The 20255-nt window shown below is 49.2% G+C and overlaps 1 protein-coding gene across 7 annotated transcripts in view; it reads right to left on the reverse strand.

The window, feature by feature from the left end:
* LOC138492618 (solute carrier family 2, facilitated glucose transporter member 11-like) overlaps nt 1-20255 on the reverse strand; it is a 326496-nt gene that overhangs the window by 44500 nt on the left and 261741 nt on the right. For all 7 annotated transcript variants that reach the window (XM_069619913.1, XM_069619914.1, XM_069619915.1 and 4 more), the window contains one exon: nt 7999-8100. In XM_069619913.1, the coding sequence (XP_069476014.1) occupies nt 7999-8100 (102 nt within the window). The remainder of the gene's footprint in view (nt 1-7998; nt 8101-20255) is intronic.

Below are 20255 nucleotides of genomic sequence, written 5' to 3' on the forward strand. Positions count from 1 at the left end.
ATCTAAATGTGACTCATGGCTAATCTTCACAATTCTATCTAAGTGTGAGGCATGGATAATCTTCACAATTCTGTCTAAATGTGACTCATGGCTAATCTTCACAAATCTATCTAAATGTGACGCATGGCTAATCTTCACAATTCTTTCTAAATGTGACGCATGGCTAATCTTCACAAATCTATCTAAATGTGACGCATGGCTAATCTTCACAATTCTATCTAAGTGTGAGGCATGGCTAATCTTCACAATTCTATCTAAGTGTGAGGCATGGCTAATCTTCACAATTTTATCTAAATGTGGGGCAAGGCTAATCTTCACAACTCTATCTAAATGTGTCACATGGCTAAACTTAACAATTCTATCTAAATGTGATGCATGGCTTCACAAATCTATCTAAATTTGATGCAAGGCTAATCTTCACAATCCATCTAAATGTGACACATGGCTAATCTTCACATTTCTATCTAAATTTGGGGCAAGGCGGGGGCGCTGTTGAGCAGCCAATCAAGATGGCCTTCTAGTGTTGAGCTCGGTGTGGCGGCTCATACTTTTCCTATGTAGTGGCATATAGAGTGCTATATATGTTCCGATTGTGTGGGATTGTGCTCCTCTCGATCCAGAGCATATCATAGTGCTGGAGTCCTGAGCGTTCCTATCCTTGGCGAGTAGTGACGGCCTGAGCAGCATGTGGTGGAGTGCGACCTGGACTGCCCCATGAGAGTCTGGTCCCCTGACTGCACCGTTGTGATATCCTGTGCCTGGGGTGGAAGGTGGAGCAACTTGTTGGGTCCGCAACTCGATTCAAGCGACTGCTGCCAGGGAGAGCTCTGGCTGTGCAGGTGCGCCTGCCACACTGACGGCGTAGGGTGTGCGGAAGCTGTTTTTGCTTGGTCGGTGTGGATGAGCCCGCCCAGGCTGCCGACACCCTGTGATCCGTGTAGCAGAGGCCGAGCACAATTGGCAGGTTCCTGGGGATCTGGGCTGCTACGGTGAGACTTTTGGGACGGAAGCCTGTTCCCACTCGCTCAGTGATTGAGCTGGTTTATGGTCCTAGAGCTGCTGTCTCTGATGTGGCACAGTGACATATACGGCCTGTCCCAGCTGCTGGCGTAAAGGAATACTATTTGGGGAGTGAGCGACAACACATTATCCAGTGACCACTGATACAACTCCTGATGTAGGGGAACTGTGCCGCTGGCTTTTCAGAGGCCTATTTGCGCCCTCCCACCCAAGATTATAGACACTTTATTAATCTGCTCATAATAACTGTTGGTTGTGGATTGCTGCTATTGTTGGGCTGGGTGAGGGCCCTGGGACCTGGACCTCTAAGCATGTGCTGACTCCCGGCTTTATTGGGTGGGGGCTGGTCGGCTTACCCTCAATGTGCACCCCCAATGTGCATACATGCCAGTGATGGTGCGTTCAGCGAGCGGAGATCTGACTTGGGTACTGCACTGCTGGTGGCTACAACAAACTGCAGGAATCCTGTGTCACGGCCCTGAAGCTGGCCCCGGGTTCTCCCCCCAGTGGTGCCGTGAGCAGTCTAATATGAGGAGAAGTGCTGGTGCTGGGAAGAAATCTGGGGCAATGGACAAATTGATCCAAGCGGCTCCCCAGGAAGAGACCAGGACGCTGCCTCACCAGCAGCCGGCGCAGACTCATGCCGTGGGTCCTTTGCCCACTGACCTTCAGCAGATGATGGAAGCTATGACCAGAGGATTTGCAACGGTGCACAAAAAGCTGGATGACATCACAGCAAATGTTACCTATATATGGACCCAGCTGGCGAAGGAGGTATTGCGCATCAATGAAGCTGAGGAACGCATAGGATCTATGGAGGACAACGTACATGAATTGCAAGAGGCAGTAAATACCCTAATGAAAGACATGAAGTGGGTCAAGAGTAAGTGTGACGACCTAGAATCCCGGTCAAGAAGGAATAACATTTGCATATTTGGGGTCCCTGAGGAGGCCTTGTCTGGTGGCATGGAACAGGCGATTGAGCAATTACTTAAAGAGCTCTTGGATGCCCCTGCCCTGTCCCCTTTTTTTGCAGTGGAAAGGGCTCACCGTGCATTGACCCCGAGATCAAAACCTGGAGATTTTCCGTGCCCTATCATTGCGAAGATATTGAGCTATCAGGACAGGGACCAGGTGCTCAGGTTAACTAGACACAAAAAAAGATCTACACTTAGGATCCCAGGTTTTGTGGATTTTCCTGGACAGCTCAGTGGCAGTCCTGCAGGAATGCAGTCAGTTCGAAGGAGATAGGAAGATGCTTAGGGAGTGGAATACCCTATACGCAATGCTATTTCCGGCACGCCTTCGATTCCAGTTTAGGGGGAAATTGTACTTCTTTACAGTAATGGGGGAAACTGTGAAATCTATGGAAGCCCAGATCCCGTTGGGTGGAAGTGAAGGCAATGCTTCTAAAGATCAACTGCTGTACTGACAGATCTTGCTATCCTACTTACAAAGGCTCAGTCAATGATATGTGACCTTAGTACCCTCATTTACATTTTATGTCACTACACTATATAGTATTCAGTAATGTTCAGAAGTGTGGCCGCAGCGGCAACAGTCAGCCCCATGGCAATTGCTTGCTATTTGTTGTGGTTATTCAGTTTGTTGTTGTATAGTTGGGGACGCACTAGGGTTGGGCAGGGAGGGGGGCAGGGTACACTGAGGTTGGGGGTGGCAGTGTGGGTGGTGTGGTTGGGGCGGGGGGTTGGGGAGTGTACACCAACACTCATGCTTAGAATGGGGATGAGTACTCCTAGGGGAACGGGGAATTTTTAAAAAAGTATCTTGGCAGACGGACACTTGAACATGATTAAGTTGGTATTCAGGATTTCTATCGATTGGGACGAGAGACAGGATATGTGCATATTCACAAGGGCGATAACATAATGCACATTAATGTGATGGACTGGAATGTTTTGGGGCTAGGAAATGTCACCAAGTCGAGGAAAACCAAGGCATATGTGAATAGGTACAGGATTAATATCCTCCTTCTCCAGAAGACACATGCTATGGTACATACATGTCGTGGCGTGGCATCCTGTTGCAGGGGGAATAGATATTTTACCTCGTATTCAACCCAGTCATGGGGAGTTATGACCCTTCTCCACAAGTCTGTGAGATTCACTGAGAAAAAGGTACACATAGACCCTGAAGGGCATTATGTGATTATCCCTGGTATTATTGAGGGGATTGAGCTCTTATAAGTGAACACGTATGGTCCGAACATTCATTCCCTGGAATATTTTTCAAAGTGATAACCAGGATATTAAACGCTTATATCAGGGTTCGTATCCTCTGGGAGGGGGGGACAAGAATCTAATACTAGATCAAGACAGAGACCACACTAGCTCTACCCCCAGACCTCCATCCAGAGCAGCGCGTTCCCGGTCAAATCATTTAGAATCATTGTCCTTAATGGATGAGTTGCGTCTCCTCCACCCTTACTCCCGGGAGTATAGCTTTTACTCGCCTGTTCATAATATGGCCTCACGCATAGATATGTTCTTGATATCCAAATTGCTTGTGGGTAGAATTTCCACTATTGATGTTCTTCCACGCACACTCTCCGATCATTCTCCTGTTTTGTTGTCTGCTTATAGACAAACCTTCAGCTCGAGGCAGGTCCTGGCGTATCAAATCTGACTTATTGGGAGACATTGGGGGTCATTCCGAGTATGGTGGTAGCCATGGAGCAATTAGCTCCATGGCTGCCTCCCATACCGGTACCGACTCCGGTTTGGTACAATGGGGACTTACCGGTTCATTCCGACCCTGGAGGGACCGGTAAGTCCCCAATGACCAAACCATTCCCCATTCCCATTTGAGCCCCCATAGGGCTCAAGGGGAAAGGGGAGGGACGCAAATAACGGGCTCGCTAATGGCAAGCCCGTTATTTGCGCCCTGGTCCCCTAACGGGACCCGTAAGGTACGTTTGGTCCGACCAAACATCCCTTACGGTTCCCGTTAGGGGACCACGGAATCGGGCGGTAGGGGATTACCGGCACCGGTCTCCTTACCGGTGCGCGGTATCCCCTACCGCCCGACTCGGAATGACCCCCATTGTCTTTAAAGCGGATATTAATTCAGACATTGAGATCTTCTTTTCCTGTAACACTGCTGATGTTACGTCGAGGGGCACTAGATGGCAGGTATTTAAAGTCTACATCAGGGGTATGGAGATCTCTAGGGAGGTTGGAGTCCTCAGGATGATCAGGAGGGACTTGCAACAGTGCGAGCACGACTTAAAGCCCTTAAAACCGAATACGCATTGTCACCAGACCCCAGAATACTGGCTCAGACACGTGATGTTCAGCGCACATGCCCTTCGCACGGTTAAATACTTTACGCAGCCTATGGCAGCTAAGTAGTATGGTGAGGGGGAGAGACCAGGGAGGACATTGGCTAGAGTGGTGAAGCCGGACCATGGGCAAACCCAGATTGACTGGGTCCTAGATGAGCAAGGGGCAGCTAAATGGATGGACCAGCAGGACATCCTTGAGGTTTTCCATGCTTTTTATGGCTCATTTTATAAGGCTGGAAGGCATCATGGCGAACAGGCCATTCATTCTTTTCTTGAGGGGGTTGCGTTGTCCCGGCTAGACGCACAGGCTCGAGACACCATAAACACTCTGCTCACGGTCGAGGAATTGCTAACAGTAATCAGAGATCTCCCTAAAGGGAAAGCCCCCAGACGTGCTAACAGCAGAAATCTACCAGGAATTCGGTGCACTGTTAGGCCCTCATCTTTTGGAGGTTTGGGAGGAATCACTTACCCTTTCAGTCCTTCTCGAAACCCTTCGGGAAGCTACCATAGTGGTCTTACTTAAGCCCAGCAAACCTAGTAATGAGTGTGGGTCTTATCGACCCCTCTCACTGAGGAATGGAGAATCCAAAATCAATGCTAAGACTCTGGTGAATCGTTTGCTTCCGTTGCTGCCCCATATGGTCCAAAAAGATCAGGCTGGGTTTGTCCCTGGAAGATCCACTTCTCTTAATATCCGGTGGTTGTTTAATATCATGGGCAGTCTGAATCCCAAATCATAGGCAATGGCGGTGGCGATCGATGCCCAAAAGGCATTTGACATGGTCTTGTGGGAATACTTACTAGTTGTGCTGGACAAGATGGGCTTGGGCGCGGAAATGCTGCGGTACATTGTGCTCTTATATACCCTCCCCCAGGGTTGCCCCTTGTCCCCTATTCTGCTTGCAATGGGTATTGAGCCAATGGCAGACATAGTTTGTGACCGCCACAGACAACGGGGTATTCGGCTTAAAGGCCCTCCGGAAATAATTTCACTATGTTCGGACGATGTTCTGCTCTATAGCAAAGACCCACAAACGAACCTTGACCATATTGTACAGGACATTACACAAACTGGTGAATTCTCAGGCTTCACGATAAACTATACTAAATCAGAGGTTTTTCCCTTAACGAAATCTACAAAGGAACCATGCAGCGCATAGCCCTTTCGCTGGACTCCCAACAGTATCAGGTACCTGGGGGTGTCTAGGGAGACGTCCTCACTCTAAAGAGATAACTACAACACCCACAGGCACAATATGTGGAAAATAGACTAACCAGAAGAAAACTACTTCCTATCACATTGGCGGGCAGACTGGCTTTGATCAAGATGATTCTAATGCCCAAACTCCTGTATACCTTCGCTAATGTTGCCCTGTGGCCTGGGAAACAATGTTTTGCTAGGCTAAATGGCTAACTTACCCAGTTTCTTTGGCACGCTGGTGCTGTTCGAACAAAATGAGCAGATATGACACTAGCTTATGAAAAAGGGGTATCAAAGCTCTGCAGCTGGAGGTATACTCTCTAGCTGCCCAAGCTCAATTTGCTTCTTATTGGTAAGGGGGTGATCCTTGCCCTATTCATGTTAAAATCAAAGAGTTCGCTGCAGGGAACATGGACCTCAGGACCAAATATAGGGAAGACTGCCCGTACGACCCGGTGCTGGTCAGTGTGACCGCCTGGAGTGCTATTTTTGCAAGCATGGATGTGCAACATCCATATTACAGATGGCTCCCTTTATGGAAGGTCCCGGGACTGGGGCCCACGTGGGATACAACATTGGCTACTCGGTGGGCAGATCTGGGCATTCGGGCATTGGCTGATGTGCTTCCAGACAGGAAGTTTATCACGCTACAGACATGGATTCAGGGCCATTAAAGCACAGTGGTTGGGCTAATACAATATTATAGGGTCTGTGCCGCTGCTGCTGCATAGTGGTCGGACTATCCCACTGAACCTCCTGAGAACACAGAACTGGTATATATAGCAAATTCAGGGGGATGTCGGAGACTCCTGTCTACACTGTGTCAAATAATATCGAATGAAGAATCTACGTCAGTCCCCAAGGTGAGAATTCAATGGGCCGAAAATATAGGTGTCGAAATCTCAGATATTCAATGGAAAAACATGTGCTTACATACTAATAATGTGTCGTTGAATGCCAGGTTTAAGATTATGCGGTTCAACTTGTTAAATAGATTGAACTATACACATGAGAGGCTTCGCAAAATGTATCGCAACGAGACTTGTGTGTGTCAAAGATGTTATTCACAAAATGCTGACCATATGCATATGTTCTGGAGTTGCGTTGTAATTAACTGGATTTTGGGAGTCTGTTCTGAGTATATTATCCGCCCGAGGCTGTCAAGTTTCAGATAAACCGCTCACATCTTGGCATGCTGTTTGGGCTATGGAAGGATTTCCCGGTCAAACATTTTAGGGCATTTGTTAATATGGGGTGCATGATAGCTAATAGATGTATTTTGCAAAAGTGGAAAGACAAATATGTGGCTGTTCGAACTTACATGGGCCCAAAACTGTGAGGAGACCTATGTGGGGTCGTTGCCCCACACATCCAATCCCAAAGATATCCCAAAGATATATGGTCCGATTTTTGCTCTTATTGGTCTTAACCATCCCAACACTAATGTTTTTGACTGTACCTGGTTGGTTATTGAGAATGTACATGGATGCTTACCATGTGTCTTAACCTCTATTTCGAATATTAGTGATTATGTCTTACCCTTGCACCCAAACACGTCTTTGCTTGCATCTGTAATCTGTGCATGAAATATGATAATGTATGCATTTGCTACAGTGTCCTGGCTTAAATAAAGAGCAAAAAAAATGGAAAATGTTAGGCAAGGCTAATTTTAACAATTCTTTCTAAATGTGACGCATGGCTAATCTTCACAATTCTTTCTAAATGTGACTCATGGCTAATCTTCACAATTCTTTCTAAATGTGATGCATGGCTAATCTTCACAATTCTTTCTAAATGTGACGCATGGCTAATCTTCACAATTCTTTCTAAATGTGACTCATGGCTAATCTTCACAATTCAAAATGGGAGGCAAGGCTAATCTTCCCAGTTCTAGCTAAACGTGAGGCAAGAGATTGCACCACACAGTCCGACCCGCAAGGACATTCCTGCATCCTCACTGCATGCATGCCAACATTATCAATTCAATTCAAGAGATGCAAGTACAGCCCTGGTTTTAACGTTGCATCCCAGGGCTTTTAGTCATGGATTTAAAATGGAGGAATCCAGGACTACAAGTCCCAGAATGCAAAGTTAAACCCGGGACTGCATTAGCATATGCCGAATGGAAAATGGTGTCATGTATATCACTGGTACATGTGATTGTCTGAACTTTGGATACCAGTGTGGTGGTATAGGCACTGAGGCCTGAGAGTGTGTTGCGCATTATACATTTTGTTAATAAAATAATAATAATAATAATAATAATAATAATAATAATAATAATAATACATTCATAATAATAGGCTTCATATGAAACCCCTTGAGCATGACATGATACCTGCTGAATGAAGCCCTGGACAGCCAAAGATACTACACCAGTCTGCGCTTGGGTAAGTTTGTGCACGTGCCAGGCCATGAACTGGGTAGTTTGAGCTCTGGGTCTGAATGTCCGGGGAGAGATTTCCTGTACCTGGAAGGTGAGCGTGGCTGTCAGCAGTGCAAGGATCACATTCATGAACCCAAAGCCTCCCAAAAGTAAGGTCTTCCTTCCAACGCGATCAATAATACAACCCTGCAAGAGAAAATAGGATGTCCGGTCAGGAAGGGCCCTGACAGCAAGATTTTAAAGGCACAGAAGCTATTTTTGGTTATGTTTCTTTATGCAATGCTTTGCAGTGGTTTTCCAATGTGGCACAACTTCAATCCTCCCTCACGCCCCAGAATCATCCATGTCCACTCGCTACAGTTTTTCGTGTACGAACCCTTCCTCCTACTCTTTCAAATCGCTTAATCATCTCTTCACCCCTGTACCCCCCCCCATCTCCAGCCGCTCTAGCCACCTTGTATCCACTAATGCTATGGCTGACAACACAACACAACTTTGAAGAACCTGCCCTGTGCCCCTCCAGCACCATTAACATTGAATGCTCCATGGCCAAAAACCATTACACCATCTAAGAACTCCTCCTTGACAGCATATCTGACTTCCTTTATAGGCCTGACTGGAGTGAGCTGTAGCTCTACCAGGGATACATAAAGAGAAGAGCTCTAGTGTCAGACACCCTAACCAGTGCATCATGCTCAAAACTCTGTTACAGCAGCGGCCATGTTTCAAGGGCTAGTTGAGCTATTTAAGCTTGGTCAAGATGTGATGAATGTTGCTCTAAAGGGCTTAAGGGGGTAATTCATAGAAATTGGCGCACAAGTGGCACACGCGGCTGGCGCACAGAGTGCGCGTGCGGCAGTCTGCGCCAGCCGCGTGCGCCAAAACCCATTTAGGCGCACAGCGTATTCATGGAATTACACATAGATAACCAGCCGTGGCGCAGAGTGGCGCAGCGACCCTGCAGCAGCGCCAGTTATTCCCCCAATCCCGCCCCGTGCGCCAAAGAAATCACACATATCCAGTACCAGGCGCAAAGGCCAGTGGACCAGCATACAGCCCCCCAACCACGAAAACGCATGCAAAACTCACCGCGCATGCCCCAGAATACACGTACCCGCTCGCGCTAGGCCAATAGCGTGTAAAACTCCCCGTGCACGCCCCAGAATACACGTACCCCGCTCGCGCTAGGCCAATAGCATGTAAACCTCCACGCGCACCCTTCGGAATACACGTCCCCCGCTCGCGCAAGGCCAATAGCGTGTAAAACTCCACGCGCACCCCTCGGAATACACGTAACCCGCTCGCGCTAGGCCAATAGCATGTAAAACTCCACGCGCACCCCTCGGAATACACGTACCCCGCTCGCGCTAGGCCAATAGCGTGTAAAACTCCATGCTCACCCCTCGGAATACACGTCCCCCGCTCACGCAAGGCCAATAGCGTGTAAAACTCCATGCGCACCCCTCGGAATACATGTACCCCGCTCGCGCTAGGCCAATGGCGTGTAAAACTCCATGCACACCCCTCGGAATACACGAACCCCGCTCGTGCTAGGCCAATAGCATGTAAAACTCTGCGCGCACCCCTCGGAATACATGTACCCTGCTCGCGCCAGGTAATTTGCGTGGAAAAAGTCCACCCTGTGGTGTGGGCTGCCTGTGGGGCATGGGGAGGGTGTATGGGCTGCCTGTGGGGCATGGGGAGGGTGGATGGGCAGCCTGCGCGAATTTCGTGGGTGCGCGGGAAGTTTCACACGCGATAGGCCCTGTGCGAGCAGGGTACGTGTATTTGGGGGGTACGCGGGGAGTTTCACATGCGATAGGCCTTGGGCGAGCAGGGTATGTGTATATTGGGGGGGTGTGTGGAGTCTCACACGCGATAGGCCCTGTGCGAGCAGGGTACGTGTATTTGAGGGGTGCACGGGGAGTTTCACACGCGATAGGCCCTGTGCAAGCAGGGTACGTGTATTTGGGGGGTACGCAGGGAGATTCACACGGGATAGGCCTTGGGTGAGCAGGGTACGTGCATTGGGGGGTACGAGGGGAGTTTCACACGCGATAGGCCCTGTGCGAGCAGGGTACGTGTATTTGGGGGGTACGCGGGGAGTTTCACACGCAATAGGCCTTGGGCGAGCAGGGTACGTGTATTTGGAGGGTACGCGGGGAGTTTCACACGTGATAGGCCCTGTGCGAGCAGGGTACGTGTATTTTGGGGGTGTGCGTGGAGTCTCACACGTAATATTGCATTGTGGGCCTTCCCGGATGTTACCTTCCCCCCCTCCCCATGCCCTGCAGGCAGCCCACACCACAGGGGACTACCCCATGCCCTGCAGGCAGCCCACACCACAGGGGACTAGCCTACAATCCACCTATGCCCTGCAGGCAGCCCACATGGCACCATGCACTCCTGAGCGCACCTGTGAGACCCGACTCATGTCCCCCCACCCACTCACCCACCCAGCAGTGACAGGCACCTGCCAGCAGGCCCCAACTCATGTCCCCCTGCACCCCCACCCACCCAGCAGTGACAGGCACCTGCCAGCAGGCCCCGACTCATGTCCCCCCTCCCACTCACCCACCCAGCAGTGACAGGCACCTGCCAGCAGGCCCCGACTCATGTCCCCCTGTACCCCCACCCACCCAGCAGTGACAGGCACCTGCCAGCAGGCCCTGACTCATGTCCCCCCCAACACGTCATCACAATCCACAATCATGGCCCTATGGCCACCCAAATCACACCCCACGCCACCCCAGTCCAAACACACAACCAAGTATTACATCCACCCCACATTGAAATCCCCATCACATGATACATCCCAAATGGCAAGTATGTACATCAACACATTTCCATCACACACACACAATGGGTGCAAGTGATTGAGAAAACACACATCGTGACATGCATGAAACCAAAGAGAGAATACCACACATTGAAGTATGAAATAAAAATGTATTAAACACAAAAGCAAGGGAATGAAATGAAACACACAATAATGGAAATAATAAAGAAAAAGCTGCAAGTCAAAAATATAAAATGAAAATGTGTGAAAGCAGAATCCAAATCAATCCAAAAGCACATGGGTCCAAAGTGTCTGTCCGACAAAAGAAATCTAAAGTGAGCAAATAAGAAAAAACCATTGATCCATGGAACCAAAAAAATAAAAAGAAGTGAAATCCAGTGTTGAACTATATACAAAGTACAAATCCAGGGTCCATGAGCCCAACCATTGAAAGGAAACATACAAAAAACCCTACCTAATGAACAACTATATACAAAAAGGTGGGGCATTGTCCAAGCGCCCCAAAAAAAATAAAAACAGAAAGGAAACCTAACACTAATTAACTATATACAATGGAGGCGGGCAAGTCCTACGGCTCACTCTGTGATGTCCCGGGCCTGGGCAGCATCGAACTCCATGTCGATGTCCCGGAGGTGGGCCTCTCCCCTGTCCCCGAGGTCTCGCAGGGATGCAGTCATGGCCTGTTCCAACTCCCTGCGAGTTGCCTCCAGGAACTCAGCCCGCCTGAACGCCCTGCGCATGGAGAACTCTGCCCTGACCATAGTGAGCCATGCCTCTTCCGCCTGCAGCCGATCCGCATCTATGCGCTGGCCCAACCGCTGCCACATGGCAGACACTCCCAATCCAGGGTCCTCCTGCCCTCCGGCCGATGCCTGCCCCTCTGATGTTGATGGCCCCGAGCCATCATTGCTCCCACCTTGAGCCTGCTGCTGCTGTCCATGTGCCCTGGTACCGGCACATCCTCCATCTGCTGGTCTCCAGTTGGTGGGGTGTTCACCCCTGCTGGACCTCCGACTCCCGACTGTGGCAGGGATGTGATCTCCACCAAGCTGGCTGCGTTGGTCGGAACAGGTACAGAGGGGGCCCTGGTGGAATCTGGGCCGGAAGATGACAGGGAGAACAACTGGCGCATACTCTGCACAGAGGAGGAGAGGGCCGCCAGAGTGCTCGACACATGTAGGAACCCTCTGACCAGGGCCACTCCCAACTGTGCCACGTTGCCACGCAGCTCTTCGTGATGGCGTGCGTGGTCGCCCCAGGAAGCACGCACGTCATCACGAATGTAACGCGTGCGCAACGCGACACCAATCAGGATGGACTCCACACGGTCACAGACCTCCTCGTCCGCAGGTAGTGGAGTGCCAGATGACGTGGGCCTCCCCCCTACCTGCGGACGGGCCTGGGACAGGGCATCCCTGCTGGTGCATGGTGGTGCAGTCACAGGGTCAGGGACAGTGACATGCACAGGCCCCTCTGCGGCGACCTGTGCTGCCTCCTGCCCCTGGCCCTGGACTGCACCGGTACAACCCCCACCAGGCTCCATGTGCAGCTCAGTAGCAGCCTCCTCCTCCTCTGTGTACACCACCAACCTGGATGGCTCTGCACCGTCTTCCGCCATCGCAAGCCCCTGTGGGGGATCACCCGCCCCTTCCGCTGCAGCCATAATGGCAGACGCGGCACCAGTCCCCTCGTTCCCGGATGATGGTAATTCCTGGGAGGGTGGCTGGGCCTTGCGTCGATGGCCGGTGGAGGGATCCCCGCCGCTTTGCTCCACAGCGCCGTCTCCACCCTCTTCTTCACTCGACGCTGTGTAGAGGGAGACATAGAACACAAGCATCAGGGTACTGTACAATAGTCCCCTAGACAGGAAGCAATAGCACATGAGTGGCACTGTCAAATGTCACTTCCATCATGTCCCTCCACAACACATGGGTCAATGCAGGCAACACACATGCAGAAACAGGCACGGCACATGCAATCAACATTTGCATCCATGTCCAAGGGCCTCTATTAACTTAAAATGTTGTCTTTAAATTCAAATGCATCTTGGGTCATACTGATCCCATGCACACGCATCACCGGAGGCTCATGCATCTGGCCTTGTACACCACAGACACAGTGGATACAAGGATGACTAGACTGCATCAGTGAATCAACACATTGTCACGGACATGTGTCATGCATCCATGGTGTTTCAAAGTCACACACATGCCACTCAGACACACAGACATGTACACCATACATGTCCATGACAGCAACACCCATCTCTCACACCCCATCCATGTCCAAGAACAGAGACAGGCATGCATTCATGTGTGCATTCCGCATGCTGCTCCCCATGTGGCATTGTAACACATGCGCCATCCATGTGGTTCACGCATGACTGGTCTCACATGCAGCACCATGATGTCCCTGCACACACACATCCATACATGGCCTATGTCACACATACAGGCAAGTAGCTACCAGCACACTGCTACATGCCCTGTTTCACACAGCAATGCATGGCCACTTACCGCTCAACTCCAGACGGGTCTTCCTCTGAAGGATCTGGATGTGGAGCGCTGGGCTTATGCGTTCCAGGACCCTCATCTGGATGTTGGTCAGGCTGACCCGGCACCCCTCTGCATCCTCTGCCTTCCAGAGGCGCCGGGCTTTGCTGAGGGTCCTGGACCTGAAGTCCTCCCAGCGCTTCCGGACGTGTTTGATGTCGCGGGGTGCCACCCCCTCCGCGTTGATGGCACCCACTACGTCCTCCCAGATCTTCTCCTGTCCTTCCTTGTTGGCGCGCGATGGTGTGAAGAGGGCATCATATTGCCCCAGAACTTGCTCCACCAGGATACCAACTTCCTTCTTGCTGAAGCATGTAGCCCTCTGTCTCTCTGGCTGGGGGTCGCCAGTGGTCTCTGATGGTGTTTGCCCCGACATGTCGACCCCTGAGGCAGGTGTGGGTGGGCAACTGGGTCCTGGGGCTGGGCTGTGGAGTGATGGTATACCAGTCGGGAGTCTTCTGTTCCAGCAGGGGTGGATACAGCAACTGGACCCCTGTAGATGGCTGACGTGCAGGCACCAAATAGCAGGCACGTGGGCAGCAGGCAGGCAGGCAGCAGCAGATGGCAGGTGGGAGCGTGCTCAGGGCTCTGGGGGGCAGGAAAATGGCCTTCTGGGCAGGAGTGTGGTCTTCCGTGTGTTGTTGCGTGGCCAGCTTGATACGGAGTGATTTGGCACGTGAAAAAACTGCACGTCAGCATGTCATTCGAGGAAAGGCCCTTAGCGCATAAGCGTGTATGTGAGGTAACACGCGCGGGCGTTTCCCTGGCACGGGTTGAGGGTCCCATGTGGGTTTCCATCGCTCAGTACGTGCTTTTCATCAGAAGCGGTGCGTGTGTTTTCCAGGCGTTGGGGTTCACACGCGATTACTTCACAGCGGGTGGGTGTTGGCTATGCGTTCTTCTTCTACACGCAAGGCAGACGGTGAGTCGCACATGCTATTTTTCCCACTGCGGGTGTCCCTGTTTGTCACGTACCCCTTTTCTTCCGGCCATACTAGTCTGCGTGTTGCTCGCATACGTATTTTTGGGGTTCCTGGCTGCCATAGCGTACTGTGTTTGTTTTTTTTACACGCACGTGGGCTACAGGGGTCGCTTATCTCTTTTACTTGCTTTTATGGGATGCGTGTGCATTGCGTGACACGTCATTTCTCCTATGGGGCCACAGAATTGGACATTCATCGTAGCTGTATATACGTGTTTGTTGTTTGCGCACACTTTTCCAATGCGCATGGACGCTACCGCCTGCCTTCGTGTGGCGGACGTGTTTAGGCCTAGGCACATATTTTGCCGTGCGCGGGTTTCCCGTTTTCAATTCCATGAATACGTGTTGTTTGTATGCGTGTGGGCATTCCATGTATATCCCTGCAGTACTTCCCCAGTTGCGCCTCCTTTTTCATGCGTTGTTCCCCATTCCGCGCGTTATGCCCCGTGTTCCGCCCGCTTTTTGTTGTGTACGCCGACGTTGTGCGCTTTCCCTGTGCGCATCACGCATGACGTTCGGGATGTTGCAATGATGTGTGCGCCCATGTGCGCCACGCACGGGTTTGGCGCACATCCCGAGGGAAACACGCGCAGGGACTTCCATGAATCGCACGCGTGCGTGTGCGCGTGCACCTGTTTTTTCACACTTGCGCCAGCTTGCGCCAAGATTTTCGGCGCACGTTTGTTCCATGAATCGGCCCCTAAGTCTTGATGTAATTCTGCCTCGTACAGGGATATTATTTTCGCTCTTGTGCTGCTAGTGTGTAACTGTCTGCATTGTATTTGTATTTGTGTTTTATTGAATTTATATAGCGTTTTAATCCAAAACGCTTTACAAGAGGAACCAACAATATACAGCAAGCATTACAAAACACTTGAATTAAACCAGAAAGCAGTACAAAAACAATTTACATTATGGAAGGGGAAGAAGAGAAGGGAGGGGTCAAGAAGAGAGAAGAGATAGTGGGTGAGGGGAAAGGTGAGAGTAGAAGTAAGGCAGGCAGAGGAGACAGAGGGAGTAGGGAGAGGAAGGAAGAGAAGAAGGTTAGAAACATACAGAACATAAGGAGGGAGAAAGTGGAGAGAAAGGACAGAGAGAGAGGGAAGGGAAGTAGGAAAAGGAAACAGAGGTGTGGGAGAGAGTACTAATAGAAGTAAGAGAGGAAGCAAATGGTTTTAAGGAGGTGAATAAAAGAGATAGGATTTTAGGGAGGTATGAAAGTAAGTGAAGGAAGAAGTAGAGCGGATGAAGAGAGGAAGGCGGATCCAGTGGTAAGGGGCAAGGAGTTGGAAAGAGCGGAAGCAAGAAGGTGCACAAGGTGGAGGTGGAGGGGAGAGTAGGTAGAGATTGGAAGAGCGGAGAGAAAGTGGAGTGTAGAAAGTGATGAGGGAGGAAAGATAGGGGATGGATTTCAATTTGTTATAAGCTACTTTTAGATGTATTTGTTGTTTCCATTCATCTTGTGTAGCCTTTTACAACATGTGGGTAATATGGGTGCTGTGGAGAGTACAAGCAATGTATGACTAAACTTTGACAAATATGTTTTGTGACCACCAAAACATTGTACCAGTGCTCTCACTATCGCATGCTAACACAGCTTTTAAAGATAAAGAGGGAGATGTGCAACTCCCTGAAAAATGGGGAAAACCTCTTCAGGGTCCATGGGATTATTCATTCTGTGAAAGCAATGCTTTAAATGGAGAAAAAAAAGAAGTGCATGCACCAAAGCCGGACATTCAGGAAATGGGATTTTGGCACCGGCCATTTCAGCGCAGCACCTTGGGTACGGGTCCCTTTTAGGTACACCATGTTATTTGCAAGCAATGCCCAGTGAGATTATGTTATGTGCCAAGGATCACGCACTTTAGTAAAGCTTTGTATCTTGGATCCTTTCGCACAAACGTCCAGTTTGTTGTTATGCATTGTGTTAAGAAAGTTTGAATATCCCTATAAAACGAGACATCCTTTTTTGCATCAAACTAGCAGATATCATAGCTGTAAACTAAGCTTTAGAAGGGGAGTTTAATTATTGCTCACTTTCTTTGCCTAATAAGAAATTCGCTGGGTAACTGGAGCTGTGTACGAGTTTCTTAAACATTTACAAATTAGAACAGACACTGCTAATAACAAAGAAGCAACTTAAAAGAGTCATTTCCCAGGCTTCCCAAATCAATCCCTGCTCCATTAAGGGACACCAATAGTAAAAGGGGAAGCCCACTGGAAACAGTGTTTCGCACCGCTTGTGCTGAGAGCACAGTAGACGCATGTTTGTCTCTCCTTTTGTTATTCAGGGTGGGCCCAGAAGGAGACATTGGGCCTCATTACACGGTAGGTGGTGAGCCATGGCGCTATTAGCGCCATGGCTCATGCCGGTAAAATACCGGCACCGCCTTGGCGGAAAGGGGATTTACCGCCCCATTCCAAGGTTGGAGGGGCAGTAAATCCCCCTTCCACCATTGCCCTTCCCCATTCCCATTTCTGCCCCATAGGGCTCTATGGGAATGGGGAAGGCGCTAATTACGGCACCGCAATTTTGCGGTGCCGTAATTAGCTCCGAGGTCCCTTAGCGGGTTGGATTTTAACGCCTGCAAAAAGCAGGCGTTAAATCCCCCAACCCGCAAAGGGACCTCGTAGTAAGGCGGTAAGGATTTACCGGTACCGGTATTTTACCGGTACCGGTAAATCCTTACCGCCACCCGTGTAATGAGGCCCATTGACATTAGGAAACCGCAACATAGGATTTTATAACAATCCTTGGAAAAATAAAATTTTTTCATCTTATTGACCAGCGGGCTGCAAGATAGAGGTACTTTTTTGTCTCTATTTTATAGTGTCCTAGTGCAGATTGGAATATTGTTGTTTGTTGCTACATGAAGGTTTTCTTTTTTTTTTCCTCCCAACTCCACGACCACTATATTTGGATTCACAGGTGGGTATGTTGATTTTTTGATGCACATTATTAATTAATTTAATGTTGACTGTGATTCGCTTAGCACACTCCAGAGATCAATCTGGGAAGGAGGCATAGGACTACCCCCCCTGCAGACATACTACTGGGCGAGCCAGATGGCGGTAATTAACAGCATATTACATGGAGATTCAACAATGCCCCATATCAAAGCTGATGTCATGAATAGAACGGAGGGAGCCCCGAGGGAACACTTATATCAAACAATGCGCAATGCACATGCACGGACCATGAGAGCACACTCGACACTAATATGGACAGAAGTACATAATTACATTGGCTGGGGCAAAAAAATCACTCCAATACAGCCCATATGGGGAAACAAGAACCTCACTGAAATAGCCGAATTCCCGAGATGGACGAGCTGGGTGCAGAGGGGGGTAACAAAAGTAGACAATGTAATCGCAGATGGTAAACTCCTACCCTTTGAAACCCTAGCAACACGATTCCACCTCCCAGAAACGGAGCGCTTCAAATATACACAACTGCAACATGCATTACAGACTCACCTCACGGCTCTCGCAGACATGCCAGACTGTACCCAAATAGAAAGAAACATAGTTTTAGAAAGCATTGACAGGAACCACCTCGGTGATGTATAATGCAATAACGTCTTTTGCAACACCCGAGCTACAAGGCCTGAAAACGAAATGGAAAAGGGACGTGGGCGAAATTCTACCTGAAGACTGGGTCACAGTGCTGATGTACCCCAGGGAAATAGCCATTTCATCTAGACTTCTGCTGATACAATTTAAAATACTGCATAGGGTATATTACCCAAGAGTGACATTATACCACTGGGGCAATACGGCAGATCCAAACTGCTTACGATGCAGACAAGTGTAGGGTACCTTTTTTCATATAACCCAAAGAGCTTAGTATTAGGGGTAGAAGAGAAAGGAACAATGACACGGTACGAAATAATCCTCTTTTCAACCGCCACAGCTATAATTAAGCGGAACATAGCGCAACTGTGGGGTTCTGATGTCAGCCTGACATATGAACAATGGATCACAGATGTGAATATGTGCGCAGCGATGGAGCAAAGAGTATACAACGCTAGAGGATGCCCCGGAAAGGCCAGAAAAGTGTGGCAAAAATGGGACAATGCCCAATAGACTAAGGGAAATAAGGGAAAAAAAGCTGTGGCACAACTAGCAAAAGCAAAGTGACAATACCGCAAAAGCTTACATGATGCTTAAAGTATGTGACATTTCTAGATCAGGATCCAGTTGTTTGACTCCGTCAGAGTCGGAATGTTATGTTATGCTTTGTTTGGTTTGCTATGTTCCCTGATGTAAGGTGTAACCTAAACTAAATAAAGAGAAATATAAAAAAAATAATGTTGACTGTGATTTACCAATGTTTGTGAATTTATCAACATGATTTACCGTTAAATAGAGGGCTCTGCCCTGACGATGGAGTCCATTACTCCGAAATGCATCGGCATTGGAGCTCTCTAATCTTTTTAGGCTACAGCTGACCTCTCCTTCTGTTGAAGAATTAAATCATACATTTGATTAAGCACAATGAGGTATTTGAATATACTTTAAACATGAATTTCAGCCTAAGAGCATTTTAATTTGAAGTCAAGTTGCTTTCCACCAGTGCAAAGACTACAGTAACCCCGATTGGGGCACAGCATGAGAGCGACGGATTAACTGAGTGTTTCATTCAGTTTTCTTCCTGTGGAAGTTATTTAGTCCAGGTGTCTCTGGACTTTGAACAGTCAGTTCCCTGGAATTTACATTATTATAATACCGAATTGTGTTTACCTTTTTTTAATTTGTGTTGTGCCCACCCTTTCTTTTTCCATCCATTCATATAGATCAGTGACATTGTTGGATTGTTGCATGAATCTTGCTCATGTTCAGTGATATCCACCTGAAGCCCAGGTCATTCTTCATCCATGGGCTTGGAAGGTGCATAGAACCGAGTTCACCAGTCAGCAAATGGATACCACCGCCAGGGTCGGGCTGGGTAGAAAATGTGTCCTGGGCACCAATAAAATACATATCCTAACTCCACAAATTGTATAACTTTTCACAGCAAACAGTTTGAGTGGCACCTGGGGATGCATTTTTTGGATACAAGTGTGCTGGAAATGGAAAGTGGCCCAGATTGGACTGGAAAGCAGGCCCGTTTGAGCAGCCCTTCGCCCACTGACCTGTCACACTATGGCCAGTCTGAGCTTGACCAAAGGAGGCAGTGGACGCAGGGTGTTAGTAGGGTAGGGCTTATCAAAAAGGAAGGTGAAACTGGCAGGTGTGGACATAGAAATCAGACTCTAAGGAGCCAAGCAAACTAGCATAGCTTGTGCACCGCATGAAAGCAGGTGAGGCCGCAGGCACATAATGTACATGTGAAGTAAGCAGGTGTCCCGCTGCCATCGGTGCACTGCGGGCATGGAAAGCAAGTATGGAATAAGGAAAGGAATCAGGCAGGGGCGGAAAATTGGGATGGCAAGAATGGAGGTGGCGACATAAGGAGCAGATCGATACTGCACACTGGATTCAAGCAGGGTGGTGGTAGGAAGTAGCCTGGCAGTGGGCAAAGGAAGCAGGCAGGGGTGGAAGATTGGGATGGCAGCATAAAGAGCAGATGGATAATGCACACTGGATTCAAGCAGGGTGGTGGTAGGAAGCAGCCTGGCAGTGGGCAAAGGAAGCAGGCAGGGGTGGAAGATTGGGATGGCAAGAATGGAGGTGGTGGCATAAGGAGCAGATATGATATGATATGATATGATATGATATGATATGATATGGCATTCATAACGTGCCTATACACAAGTGTTTCGAGGCGCGACGAGGCGGGAGAGGGGGAACAGAGGGAAGACAGACAACGATCTTACTGGGCCAGGTGAGTTTCAGATCGCGCAAGTGCATGGGAAGGGGGAAGGGGAAAAGTGCGAGGGGGAAGGGAGAGGGGAGAAGTGCAGTACATGGGAGAGGGGAAAGTGCAGTACATGTGATAGTAGAATAAATAAGAAAAATAACGGCCAGATGGTGGCAAGTGCAAGGTAAGAGCAGACATAAGTCC

The sequence above is a fragment of the Ambystoma mexicanum genome, chromosome 10 (assembly GCF_040938575.1).
Source record: "Ambystoma mexicanum isolate Mex_15411 chromosome 10, UKY_AmexF1_1, whole genome shotgun sequence".
Taxonomy (NCBI): domain Eukaryota; kingdom Metazoa; phylum Chordata; class Amphibia; order Caudata; family Ambystomatidae; genus Ambystoma; species Ambystoma mexicanum.